Source organism: Labrus bergylta, chromosome 2 (assembly GCF_963930695.1).
Source record: "Labrus bergylta chromosome 2, fLabBer1.1, whole genome shotgun sequence".
Taxonomy (NCBI): domain Eukaryota; kingdom Metazoa; phylum Chordata; class Actinopteri; order Labriformes; family Labridae; genus Labrus; species Labrus bergylta.
The window spans coordinates 12,743,897-12,756,192 of NC_089196.1; the positions used below are offsets into that span (position 1 = coordinate 12,743,897).

General features: G+C 39.8%; 1 protein-coding gene across 4 annotated transcripts in view; it reads left to right on the forward strand.

Annotated features, from left to right (window-relative positions):
* The window catches only part of trpm3 (transient receptor potential cation channel, subfamily M, member 3), a 112,840-nt gene that overhangs the window by 79,194 nt on the left and 21,350 nt on the right, over nucleotides 1-12,296 (forward strand). For 2 of the 4 annotated variants that reach the window (XM_065965121.1, XM_065965125.1), the window contains exons 10-16: nucleotides 3,209-3,309; nucleotides 3,782-3,916; nucleotides 4,177-4,227; nucleotides 7,096-7,131; nucleotides 7,321-7,461; nucleotides 8,920-8,949; nucleotides 10,527-10,819. In XM_065965121.1, the coding sequence (XP_065821193.1) occupies nucleotides 3,209-3,309; nucleotides 3,782-3,916; nucleotides 4,177-4,227; nucleotides 7,096-7,131; nucleotides 7,321-7,461; nucleotides 8,920-8,949; nucleotides 10,527-10,819 (787 nt within the window). The remainder of the gene's footprint in view (nucleotides 1-3,208; nucleotides 3,310-3,781; nucleotides 3,917-4,176; nucleotides 4,228-7,095; nucleotides 7,132-7,320; nucleotides 7,462-8,919; nucleotides 8,950-10,526; nucleotides 10,820-12,296) is intronic. The other 2 variants (XM_065965117.1, XM_065965111.1) reach the window with 1 other exon arrangement.

Below are 12,296 nucleotides of genomic sequence, written 5' to 3' on the forward strand. Positions count from 1 at the left end.
AGTTATCCCAGTTTCCGCCCCTATGATTACAATGCAACGCAATCAGTCAGCATGGTGGAGCAGGGCAGACCTAAGGATTGACAAAGTAAGAGAATATAGAGTAAAAAGTTTCAGTAAGCATAAGCTGCAGTTTCTAATTCTGTAACATATTGTTATGCAATAACCAATAAAGGCAATGAATGGGACTAAATTAATTTATTAAATCAAGAAAATGTCTAGTGCCACCCTCATGATCCCCCATTTTTTTCCACTCTTCCATACACACACATACACTCTCTCACACACTCACATGATTTATCGATCCACACCTTTGATAGGTTGTTCAGTTGCTTCTGTTGATCGTGTCTGCTCTTGCCTCTTTAAGGAATATGACGTTAGCAAGGCCCACTCAACTCTGCACTCACGCTCTCACTCCAACACACACACTGGCACATGTGAACACACACGTGTGTGCAAAAAGACAGCGAGTCCTGTGGGACTGCTCAGCTATTCAACGCACATGATTGACTCTCTCAAGGATCGCTCCTCAGAGAAACATTTCATTCCACAGAGGGTGAGAAAGAGACTGAATAAGTGAGTTTGGAGAGGGAGAGTGTTTTACATAATTGATGTGTTGCAGTCAAGATACATGATTTATTTGGCCCATGCATCACTCCAGACACTCCCTCTACTGCCCTGTAACTCTCACTATGTAAACAAGTCTCCATCATGTACTCTGTCAACTCCATCAGTCAAACCGTAGTTTTTCTGCTCACTTTTTCATCCATTTTTATTCAACTCCTTTCACATTGTTATAGGAATGGCATGTAGAGGATTGACAAATGAAGAAAGAGTGGAGTAGAGAAAACGAGAACAAGGAAACAAAAGCAAAGAGGGCACAGAAGAGAAAGAATATGTGGGAATGATGAGAAAAGGGGAGGAAAATGCTTTGTGGTAAGCAGCACAAGGGTCATTTCACATGCAAGTCTCATTCTGCTGCTGCGTCAATGAGACCCGTTAAGGCTTTTAGTGTAAAATGAAATCAGTCACATCCTGCCGGAGAGCTGCTTTTTTTAAACGCTGGATTAGACTCCTTCGTAGGAGAACTAAGCTACAGCCTGAAGCTCAACAAGGCACGGCACAGTCAGGAATACGTGGTGAGGGGAGAACAGAGGAAGAGCTGGAAGGAGAAAAAAGAGAATAAAAAAAGGATGGAGTGTGTGATTCAGGGTTAGAGACTGAGGGAGAGATTTAGAGATGTGGGTAAAGACAGGGCAGTAAGGAAAGTGCAGCTGAAGAAGCATGGTGTAACAGAGGGGGGAGTTTGGAGTTATTGATGATGTGCTGTCTGAGGAAGTCAATGTCCTGAAGATTAGGTCTATAAAGTCAGTTGGCAGGAGTTCAACCTCCCTGCAGGCAGTCATAGTGAAGCCACAGGCCTTTGATAAAGCAAGGCCACACTGCCTTTTAATGTACACACACCTCCTCTAAAGCCCTTATTAGTCGGCTGTGCATCTCATTAACAGGCCTTTCTGTGTCTGAACATTAAGCTGCACTAATGCTGCACAGGCCTTTAAGACAGAGAGCACTGTGTAGTGTGATGATACCGGTGTGCATATTTAAAAAAAGAAATCCCAGTCTTGTAAACACACGGGGGATTATTATTATACTATAATTATAGTGTGTTTCTCTAAAGGCTCTGAAGGGCAACTGTTGCTTTATCGTTTTCATTTGGTCTAACCCCTCCCAGTGTGCAGATAAATTATCAATTGGAAGTGCAGTCTGCGTTTTTTGTGCTTGAGCTCACTGGTCAACTGTATTTCATGTTGCATATATATCATCATGTTTACAGTCGTTCAGTTTTACATGGGATTATATATCACTCATTAATTAATTAAAGTGTACAGTTTCCTTCTGTCCACATTTCAGCTGTTCTGCTGAAGTTTGGCTGAGTTTTCAACCAACAAACATTGTTACACTGTTGTCTAGGATTCTTGAAGAACACCAGCTGTATGACCTATTTCTGTGCATACCAGGGCCCCATTTCACAAATGTCTTTAGGCTAAGAGGATCCTAAAACTCATAACAATATTCCCTTTTTGACTCCAGGTTGTTTTCTTCAATTAATCATGGATAATGATATGTGCTAAAATGACTGCAGAAAGAACATTTTAAAGAAACTCACTGGACAGATAAATTAGCGCAGCCTGCTTGAGCATCTCGCCAGATTTACGTCTTCCAATGTGTCAATTTATTATCAGTAATGACATGCAGCAAAGCTTTCACAGTCATGACAGAGGTGTCCTGTTTTTATCCAGAAATACCATCCAACACTTTATTTATCAGTGTGCCCTTCAGTCCTGTAAACAACTTGTGTTTTTCTTCATCCAATTATAAAAAGCACTCAGATCTGTCCAGAATTTTTGTTTTGTTTTCAGTGTTCAGTTTTTTTCCTCACTGACAATGTTGCAGTCATGTTTATCTTCCAGGAAGAGATCTGTAAGTGATGTTCACTGACACAGCAAATCAAAGAAACGGTTGTATTTTATGCAGGGATGAGACGGAGCGTTAAATAAAGTGATACATGGAAAACCAAGCTGTTGTTCTTCAGTTTGAAGACATCAGCTTACAGAAACACAGAAAAGCAGGCAAGACACATTGTCAAGTAAAAAGTAAAGATCTACCAAGCCTGAAGTTACATTAAGCCCCTGCAGTCCCAATAAATAAAGCTTACCATAATTAATCTTCTCTCAGCTCTATAGGGGTCACCTTAACAAAAGTGCTAAAGAAAAAAACTAAGCAAGGATTTCCTTTTCTGATTTTTTTCATTGGTGGTTGTGCAAAGGTCGTTACTGTTTTTTAAGTCTGTTTTTTTAACAATCAAAATTACTATCAAGTATGTTGAAATGGCCACAAAGTACTAAATCTCCATAAAAATGGAGACGACATCAGAGATGAACAGTGTGACACACTGTACATACTGAACATAACAGATAAGATGAAACTTCATCAATACATATATACTTTAAAGTACTGAAGGATTTGCATTCACAGTAGCTCCAGAGGAGGAGCTTAAGAATACTTGAAGAGAATAATAAGCAGTAAAGCCAGGTTATACTCAACATTAAAACAATACTCAATTTTTTAAAGTATACACTACAGTTTTCAGGAAGCCTTGTTTTTCCAGAAATATGACATTGTCTTTACTCTTGCTGGGATCCTCTTGCAGGTGCCAATGCTTCCGCTCCTGACCAGCTGAGTTTGGCTCTGGCTTGGAACAGAGTGGACATCGCCCGAAGTCAGATCTTCATATACGGACAGCAGTGGCCTGTAAGAACTTTAACCTACATACTGCAGCAGAAATATTGATCTAAAATTCATGGGGCAAGTTTTGCCTTTGTGCAGTCTCACTGACAGTACACGGTACGGTATACTGCAATGCCTACCTCAGTTTTGGCTTGTGCAAAAAACATGATTTATGGTCATCAACAGCTAATATTATAAACAACAACTAATATGCAGCTCAGAATAATCTACAAAGACTAATGATGAGATGGGATGATGAAATGTGTGTCAGATGAAAAGGTAGATAGAAGTGCTGCCAATATTTGAGTATCAAGATTGAAATTAGCACATCAAGTTTGGCTCCTCTAACATGTTTTTCTTTTGGTGATATCCTTACACAAAAACCCACCTTATGTTTATTCATTTCCTTGCTGTGCTACTGTACAGTTAGTATTATGTAGTGTGGGTTGTATATGGTACCACCATTTCATGTATCCTCCTCCCACGCATACCATAGGTCGGTTCCCTGGAGCAGGCGATGCTGGATGCCTTAGTTCTGGACAGAGTCGACTTTGTTAAGCTGCTGATTGAAAATGGAGTCAGTATGCACCGTTTTCTCACACTTTCCAGACTGGAGGAGCTCTACAACACGGTACAAATAAATGCACATGAATTGGTTGTAAATATAAGTGGTATTACATTTTTGCACAACACTTGGGGCCGTCCTCCTTCTGCAAATACTTCATTATTCATGAATTCATCATTCATTAACACAATTACACAAATAGCATGCTGCTTGTTATGCACAGCATAGCAGGCCAGGTCAAGTCTTTGCCCTAGGTGAATTCATTTGTTGTCAGTGACTATTTACAATATCCTGACACCTTATCTTTGATTTCCCCCCTCCTTCAGAGACATGGACCATCCAACACGTTGTACCACCTCGTCAGAGATGTCAAAAAGGTATGACCATCGCTGCCGTCCATTTAGCTCCATGGCTGTTCAGGCACTCTGTATGGGAATGTTGGCTTGAATGTGTGTATTAAAGGAGAAATGTTTGAGTAGTTCCAGTTGCTTTTTTTGAAGTGTGCGTTGTCTCGTTGTTTGTGTACATTTTGTGGGTTTACATTTGGGTTGCCCTAGTTGCCATTAACTGCTGATAGAGGCCGGCTCTTCTCTTTTCAGCTGGAGTTGCAGGCTGCACTGGCTGTGTAGAGCTATGCACGACTTCCATCCCTCTCATGAATCTCCTGCAATTTACTCTGTTCTTTCTCTAAGGCATGCACTGCCGTTGTAAACAAACACTACATGTATTAAACATCACTTTATCCACAGAACTTGAGTTTGTGCCAGCTGGGGCTCTAGTGGAACTACTGTGAGGCTGAGAAGAAAGAACTCAGTAGATACCAACTATTTATTCATGTCTGTTTTTATTTGCATCTTTAATATCACTTTTAAGTGTTTTTTCTTTTTGATACGCTGTATCATCCGGTACTAGTGGTGAAACTGGATGTTCTCTTGAATTATACTGATGTGTGGTTATCTTCACAATGGTACAATTGTGAAATCACCTCTCTGTATATGTTTTAACTGCACTTAAGCAAAAAGTATGAAGTATTCATTATCTTTCCTGCAAATCTTCTATTACACCTTGGTGATTGCTGCAAAGAAAAAAAAACAGATTCAGTATTACATACCTGTCTGCAGGCCAATTAGTAGTGATCCCAGTGTTGGTGGATGATGGAGAGGTCAGCAGCACCACCATTAGCATTGAGAGGTGTTCATTAATTAAAGTGTTACTGATTAGAGTAATGCTGCATGCTCCTCTGGGAGTTACTAAAGAGGCTGCATGTTGTAATCACTCTTCTTCTACGTCCACTCTGTCTATAAACACAACTATGGAATCAAGTTGCTGCAGAGAGAATGCACAGGGTATATTCAACAAACATCACCATGCTGCTTTCACACATTCAAAACACACACACTGTAGTGCATGGCATAACATCCCCATCCAAAGCTGTGTGTTTAGTGTAGCCGAGTGCTTTTTGTGTCGTCGTTGTATCATAGTATGATGCTAATTAGGTTGAACTCCTCTCCCCGGGTGGGGTCATGTGTCATACATCATTTCCCTTTTCTTATTTCCTCATTCTCTTCGGTAGAAGTAATGTTTGGAGTTGGCATAAATCATTTTTACTCAGATTTAGGTACCAGGCAGCAGCTGTGAGAGCCAGTGAATGTTGTGCTCAGGTTCAGTCTAGCCTGTTTATTAGATTGTGTGATGAAAGGGAAAGTCTTATAGGGGGGAATCATGGAGATGGCTTGTGGACTACAGCTGTCAGAGCAGAAATGGAATTTCCTTCAGGGGAAGTGAGCAATGCAGTTTTGTGGAAAAAAGTTGGTAGTAACACACGTTTTGCCCCGAGTCTCAAAAGTAAGAAGGAAACCCACATGTTACCAGATTTAATTTCCCTTTCTTTGCTCTTGGAATGTACAGTGTGTACGGTGTAGATGTTAAAATTATACTGGAGCTTCAAGAGCTCACACAAGAACTGATGTTTGAGTGTATATTTCATTACAGATTAACATTGTGTACTAATGTAATAGCTTGATGAGCTTTAATAAGTTTGGCGGACAGAGAGCCCCTCAATTAAAACAACTATTTGGACTATGTGGTTTACATGCCAGAGATAAAGCATATGTAGGCAAGAGTAAAATGAGTTTTTCTGTAGATCATCTTCCCCATTAAAAGAGTCTATTTACACAGGTTGTAAACAAACAGCTCAATAGCTTGAGCTTCACCACCTCAGGGACTTCATAGAGGGCTCAGCCAACCGCTGACTGCTGCATTTTCAACTGTATATCAGAACCATGAGAAGGTGAAGGCTTGTGTGTTCACTTTGAACTGTGGATGTATAGAGACAAGGAGTATCTGGCTCTCGCTATACTTCAAAGTGGATCAGTTAGCCTGCAGGGGTTTGCCAGGCTTTACCACCGAGGACCTTGAGTCTTTGGATAGGAAGCCAGGGTACGGAGGATGAGGAGGTCAGGGAGGATTCCTAAAATCTCTCATCTGAGTGGAGTTAGAAGAAGGTGTAACGACATGTCGGGTAATTGGTGTAGCTGAAAGAAACAGTTGGGGGTCAGGGTAATGACTGCAGGATCTGGGGTTGATGTTGAGGGCATGATGAGGAGTGGCAGGTGCTGATATGGCTATAGTGGTCACGTGAATAGACATCTTTTACATTAATGATTCTCCCTTCCGGCAATAATAGCTGCCTTTCTGTTTCCCTATGCCCCTCTCTTCCAGGCTAATGGGATGTTACCACTTATCCTTCTTTTCCTCTCCTCAAGACTGCACTGAACCTCACTGAGAAGATCTCATTAATTTGCTGAATGAAAATTACGACAAATCATTCCATTTTTTTACCTCTTTGTAATGGTCCTCAGATACTTTATTCTCTCTATGAATCATAATACACCTAAGATTTTAGTCTCTCCTCATTCTTACTCCTCTACAAGAGAACAAGTTATAGCTTTGAAGATTTGGGTTGTAGAGAGCTTTCACGACTATTATCCTAATTGAAACTTATTTTTGGTTCACACACTTGGGAGGAATAGGTCCACATTTCAAGACGCAACCCAAGATCCACATAGTTCTAAAAAAAATAAAAATAAAATACAGAAACATAAAGTGTACCACAGTCTGGTTGAGATAACGATGTTTATAAGAGGCTGGAAGAGAGATCTTGCCCGAGAGTTTCTGTGTGTCTCATTTCCCCTGCTCTTGCTTATCGTGCCGGTTACTCACTGACATTGTGTGTTCTTTCCAAGCGAGAATATCCAGGGTTCAGTTGGATCTACTTCAAGGTGAATCCGATAATCACGTTTTTTTTTTCTTTCATAGCCAAAAACAGTTTGATAAGGATTTTGTGAAGTGAGCGTGTCTGACAGTGTGATTTTTCCTGAATTTGTGTTTACCCCTCCTTTGTTTGTCTTTTTAATCCTCCCTCACAAATCATTCAGGTCCTTGTTTGTTAACACTGTCTGGTTTTCCAGGGAAACCTGCCACCGGACTACCGCATCAGCCTCATCGACATCGGACTGGTCATTGAATACCTCATGGGTGGAGCTTATCGGTGTAACTACACCAGGAAGAGATTCAGAACTCTATACCACAACCTTTTTGGACCAAAGAGGGTAAGTGATTGAATCTCACCTGGACACAGACCTCAACATTAAATGCATATAAACAGTCATGGGTGGAAAATTAAATTCACTAAGCAACTAGTGTTAGTGAAATAAAAATTCTGCTCAAATTAGCAGTGATAAGGTCAAAATTTATAAATATTATGTATCCAATGGCAAACTTCACCTTGCCACAGTCTGTATATATGCAGGTCTACAAACATTATTCTACTTGTGACATGGCTGAATGTGCAGGAAATGTATTCAATCTACACAATATCTTTTTTTATGATTGTCCGTAAGGGGCAGCTGCTAGCTTTAGTAGCACTAGGAGTGAATAAAAATCTACACATCTCAGCCCTGACAGCTGAACGGTCAGATTCAACCATGAAAAGAAAAGTGTTCTATATATCCTTACGTATCATTTGCTCCTACGATCCATAGCTGGTCAGAACTAGAGCGGTCCATCTGTTATCCTTCATATCAATATCAAGTGTCTGCACAGCACAGACTATTATTAGCTTGATGCAACAAATCATTCATCAATTATAGCAGTGACTCTTCATCATGTGCCATCATAACTCTGCCCCCAAAATATACAGACTTCATTACAACCACTACAGACACTCATCTCACTGATTGGAAGACCTTCATCAAAAGAGGAGGAACTAATCACTGAAATCATGTGCTGTAGTGTAGTGTGTTTTACAGCACGCACACTGCACATCCTAATGTATATGTTCCTGTTCTCATTCTGCCTCAACGTCTCACACACCGCCACAGGTGTGAGAGAATATTTTTGCTTGATGGTGCACCTAAATGTTTGTATTTTGTTAGAGTGTGTGCGTTTGTGAGTGTGTGTATGTGGGTTTCATGTGCCTGTTTATCTCATTGTATGTCTGCCTTGGCAGCAACAAAGCAGCTGGAAAGACACAGATAAAGCAAAAGCAAAAAAAAAGGTGCTGAAACTGAACAAAGAGGCTAAATGTGATGAAATAAATGAACAATCACATTTCCATGTGCGCACACACACACATGCACACATGCACATACATGCTAACTAAGAACAAAGCTTGGAAATAAATGCAGATATCAAAATCCCCACAGGAGACCTGTGCTATTTATATCAAGTCAGATGATGGCTCATGAATGCATAATTCATACATGCCCTGCTTTAATACAGATACAGAGCACTGTACCAAACGCACAAACACACTCTGCTATAACCGATGCCAACATGCAGTCGTATGAGATTGTAGCTGTATGTAGCGCACTGTCAATCACATGAGCGTAACACCCCTCATCATTGTTACCCTTTTAACAAAAACCCTTAAACTGGAAGTGAATATTTCTCATCACATTAGAATGTCTGTCAGTGTGCACTGTGTTGTGCTTATAGAGTGACTTACTCTATAAATTACATCCGACAAAGTCTTGTTCTGTTTGTTTATGTTTTTGTTGCTTTTCTAGCCCAAAGCCCTGAAACTGCTGGGGATGGAGGTGAGTGTTTGCTCTCATCAAAGCTGTTATTCAGTCATTCCTTCTCTGTTCCCCTCTCTCTCTCTCTCTCTCTCTCTCTCTCTCACGTCTGAAACAGTCTCTCTCACATAGTGTCCAGTGTAAAGCCAATCTGTATCTTCCAGTGAAGTAGGCAGTGCGCCTTGAGGTCTTTAAAAGGAGACTGTGAGGTGCATTTAATCAATTTTGCCAGCAATGTATAGACTTTTCAACCAGTTCAAGGCTGGTAATAATCACAATTTATGGTGTAGTTCACACAATCTAGTTCATAGTTATTTTCAATTAAAATAGTTCTCATATTGAAACACAAACATTGTCTATATAACTGTTCAAAGGCTTCAGACAGTATAAACATTTACAACTCTTAATGTAACATGTCAGAGCAGCCCACTCAGCTGACTAGGTAATGACTGACCTAACAGATTTACATAATACATATACATGTGTTGTGTACTCGTATGTATCTATGGAGTACAAACTGTGATCCATCCACATCATAAAGCTTCTGTCAAAGCATGTGTCTACTGTTTTCTCTGAGGTGTTCACATCTAACGTGCATGGCCGTCCATTTCTCTGTATGTCTGCCTGTGAAACACATCCGTCTGCCTGTCTGTGGTTGTTCCCTCTTTGTTGTTGTTTGTTAAAGTTACCTTGATGTCTCTCTTTTTGTGATTCAGTTTGTCATAAAGTCAACATGGCAGACTGGCTATGAAACAGAATACGTTGAATAAATTGCTGTTAACGTAGCTTCTGATTTTTAAAGATTGTTTTATTGTCTATAACTGAACACTGCTGTACTAGTATCATGTATCTATACATTCACATAATCTGTCTTAAAGCAAGCACAAATGAAAGAGCCACTGAAAGCAATTTGTCAGATCTCGAGTATTGAACAGCTGTCAGAAGTCCACAATTGTTAAAATGTGAAATTATTGGAGCTCAGTGCTGATGCTGTTGAAATGACACTAACTGGCAGTATCGATCCCTGCAGAGACAAGGAGACAACCTGAGACTTGTTTTTTTTTTGCTCAGCATTAAAGGGAAACTGAATAAATAGAGAAAAGTCAAAATTTCACAAAACTATTTTATTTTAAAAGTGTGAGACTTTGCTTATTAGGTGTATTTTTGTGTGTAGAACTTTACCCTTTCAACTGTGTCTTCCAAAGTCTGATTTTGCTTCTGCATTTGGCTTTTCTTCATCATGTGTGGTTCAACAATTTAGATCATACACTCTGAAAATGCTTGCCATGTGATCGGACCGTTTAGACATATGCAGAGATGAAGTCTGTCAGAGACTAGGTTTTAGAAGTGGATATGATCCAGATTCTTGGATTTTGCTTGTAATAATCATAGACAGCCTAAGATTTGACTGAGTGCATCCAAATATTGCTCAATATCAACCTAAACACATTGTCCTGTGGTACTATATTTAAGGCAAGGGTGAGGGTTCATAAAAAGTAAATAAAGCAAATAATCCACAACAAATCACCCAAAAATATGAATTGTTCCATAGCTATGTCCATCTTTTCCCCCGCTCACTGTCTATTGATCTCCATCAGGACGACATGCCAATCCGCAGAGGACGCCAGAAGACAACTCGTAAACGCGAGGAGGAGGTGGACATTGATTTGGATGACCCTGAAATTAATCACTTTCCTTTCCCCTTCCATGAGCTCATGGTGTGGGCCGTGCTCATGAAACGTCAGAAAATGGCACTGTTCTTTTGGCAACATGGCGAGGAGGCCATGGCCAAGGCGCTGGTGGCATGTAAGCTTTGTAAGGCCATGGCACACGAAGCTTCGGAGAACGACATGGTGGACGACATCTCCCAGGAGCTCAACCACAATTCCAGGTGGGTCACAGAAAGTACACACATATCCATCCAGCTGTGTTGTTTTAAAGGTGATGTTTAAATACTATGCAATTCGTAAGACCTGCCATATGGGTAACAATTCTGCACTTCATGATTTATGCAAATCTAAATGGCAGGTCTAGACAGGCAATCGTCTTCAAGCACATATATATATACACAACCCAAACACTCTAGCATGCCTTCTTCCCTGCAAAGTGACCTGTTTTAGTCTATTTCAGGCTCGCACAGGATTTAGGTGACATAGATACAGAAATCTAATAACATGCATCATTGTTAGTTAAAAATATGCATTTGAGATGAAGGTAATCGTCGAGGGATGAAATAATGGAAATGACTGTGAATAATTTGGAAAAAAAACTTTTGCAGCCACACCAACTTCAACTCACTTAACACACAAACACACACACACACACACACACACACACACACACACACACACACACACACACACACACATGCATGCATGCATACAAACATACAGTCTAACAGAGTTTCAAAGGCCAGCCATAGTTCTACAGCTGGTTTATTTTGAGTTTGCTTTCCTCTGAGACTATAGCTGTGCTCATGCAAGGGCTCATTTAACTATATACATTTTATATCTTAATTTGGGGTTGTGCTGTTTGTTTGTTTGTGTGTGTGTGTATGTATGTGTGTGTTTGTATGTAGTAACTCGAGGGATGAATACGAGAACTTGGACATACATACAGTAATTTCTACATTCTTCAGGGAGTTTCTTTTACTTTCCAAGATATTCTAAAAGCAGAAATGCTTTTAGAATATCTACCTTTCATATTTCATGAAACAGAAACATTTGCTCTGAATCTGTGGTGTAATGAGTGCTTGTTTTATTAATTCTCAAGCAGTCTGAGTCCCTTGTTATCCACATTCAACCACACAGGAGACATAGCGTCCAGTGTACTGTGAAATACTGTTCTGAAAGGTTTTAGGGTAATTGGGTTTTGAGTGTGTTATGGAGAAAGTTCTTTTAGAAGTTAAAATTGGGTTGAAACAAAATCTTAACGTATTGGTTTTCATCATATTGTCTGGAAGGGATGGTACATTATGTTTGTGTACAGTTTGAAAGGTGTGGGATGTTTGTGTGTGCTTAGGTACTGTGTGTCTTTGTATGTACATGTTTTTTGTTTGCCATACTACTCCACTAAATTAAGATTTTTTTTCATATTTTAGGCTCTTTTCTTTTTAATTTTAACCCCTTGGTGCTACGATCAAGATTTTGTAGTCTCCAAACAGCATGTCATAATTCATAATTCAGCATGTTGTAAAAAAAAAAAAAAAAACATTTTAAAACAAAAACAAGCATTCCTAAATCCCTCACCTTGTAAAATAAATAATAAAATAAAAAATATATTACCAGTGAGAGCTAACACTGTACCTGTTTGTGCATTTCATAAAGAAATCAGATATCATGTTTGGCATTGACCACGTCTGCATGCTG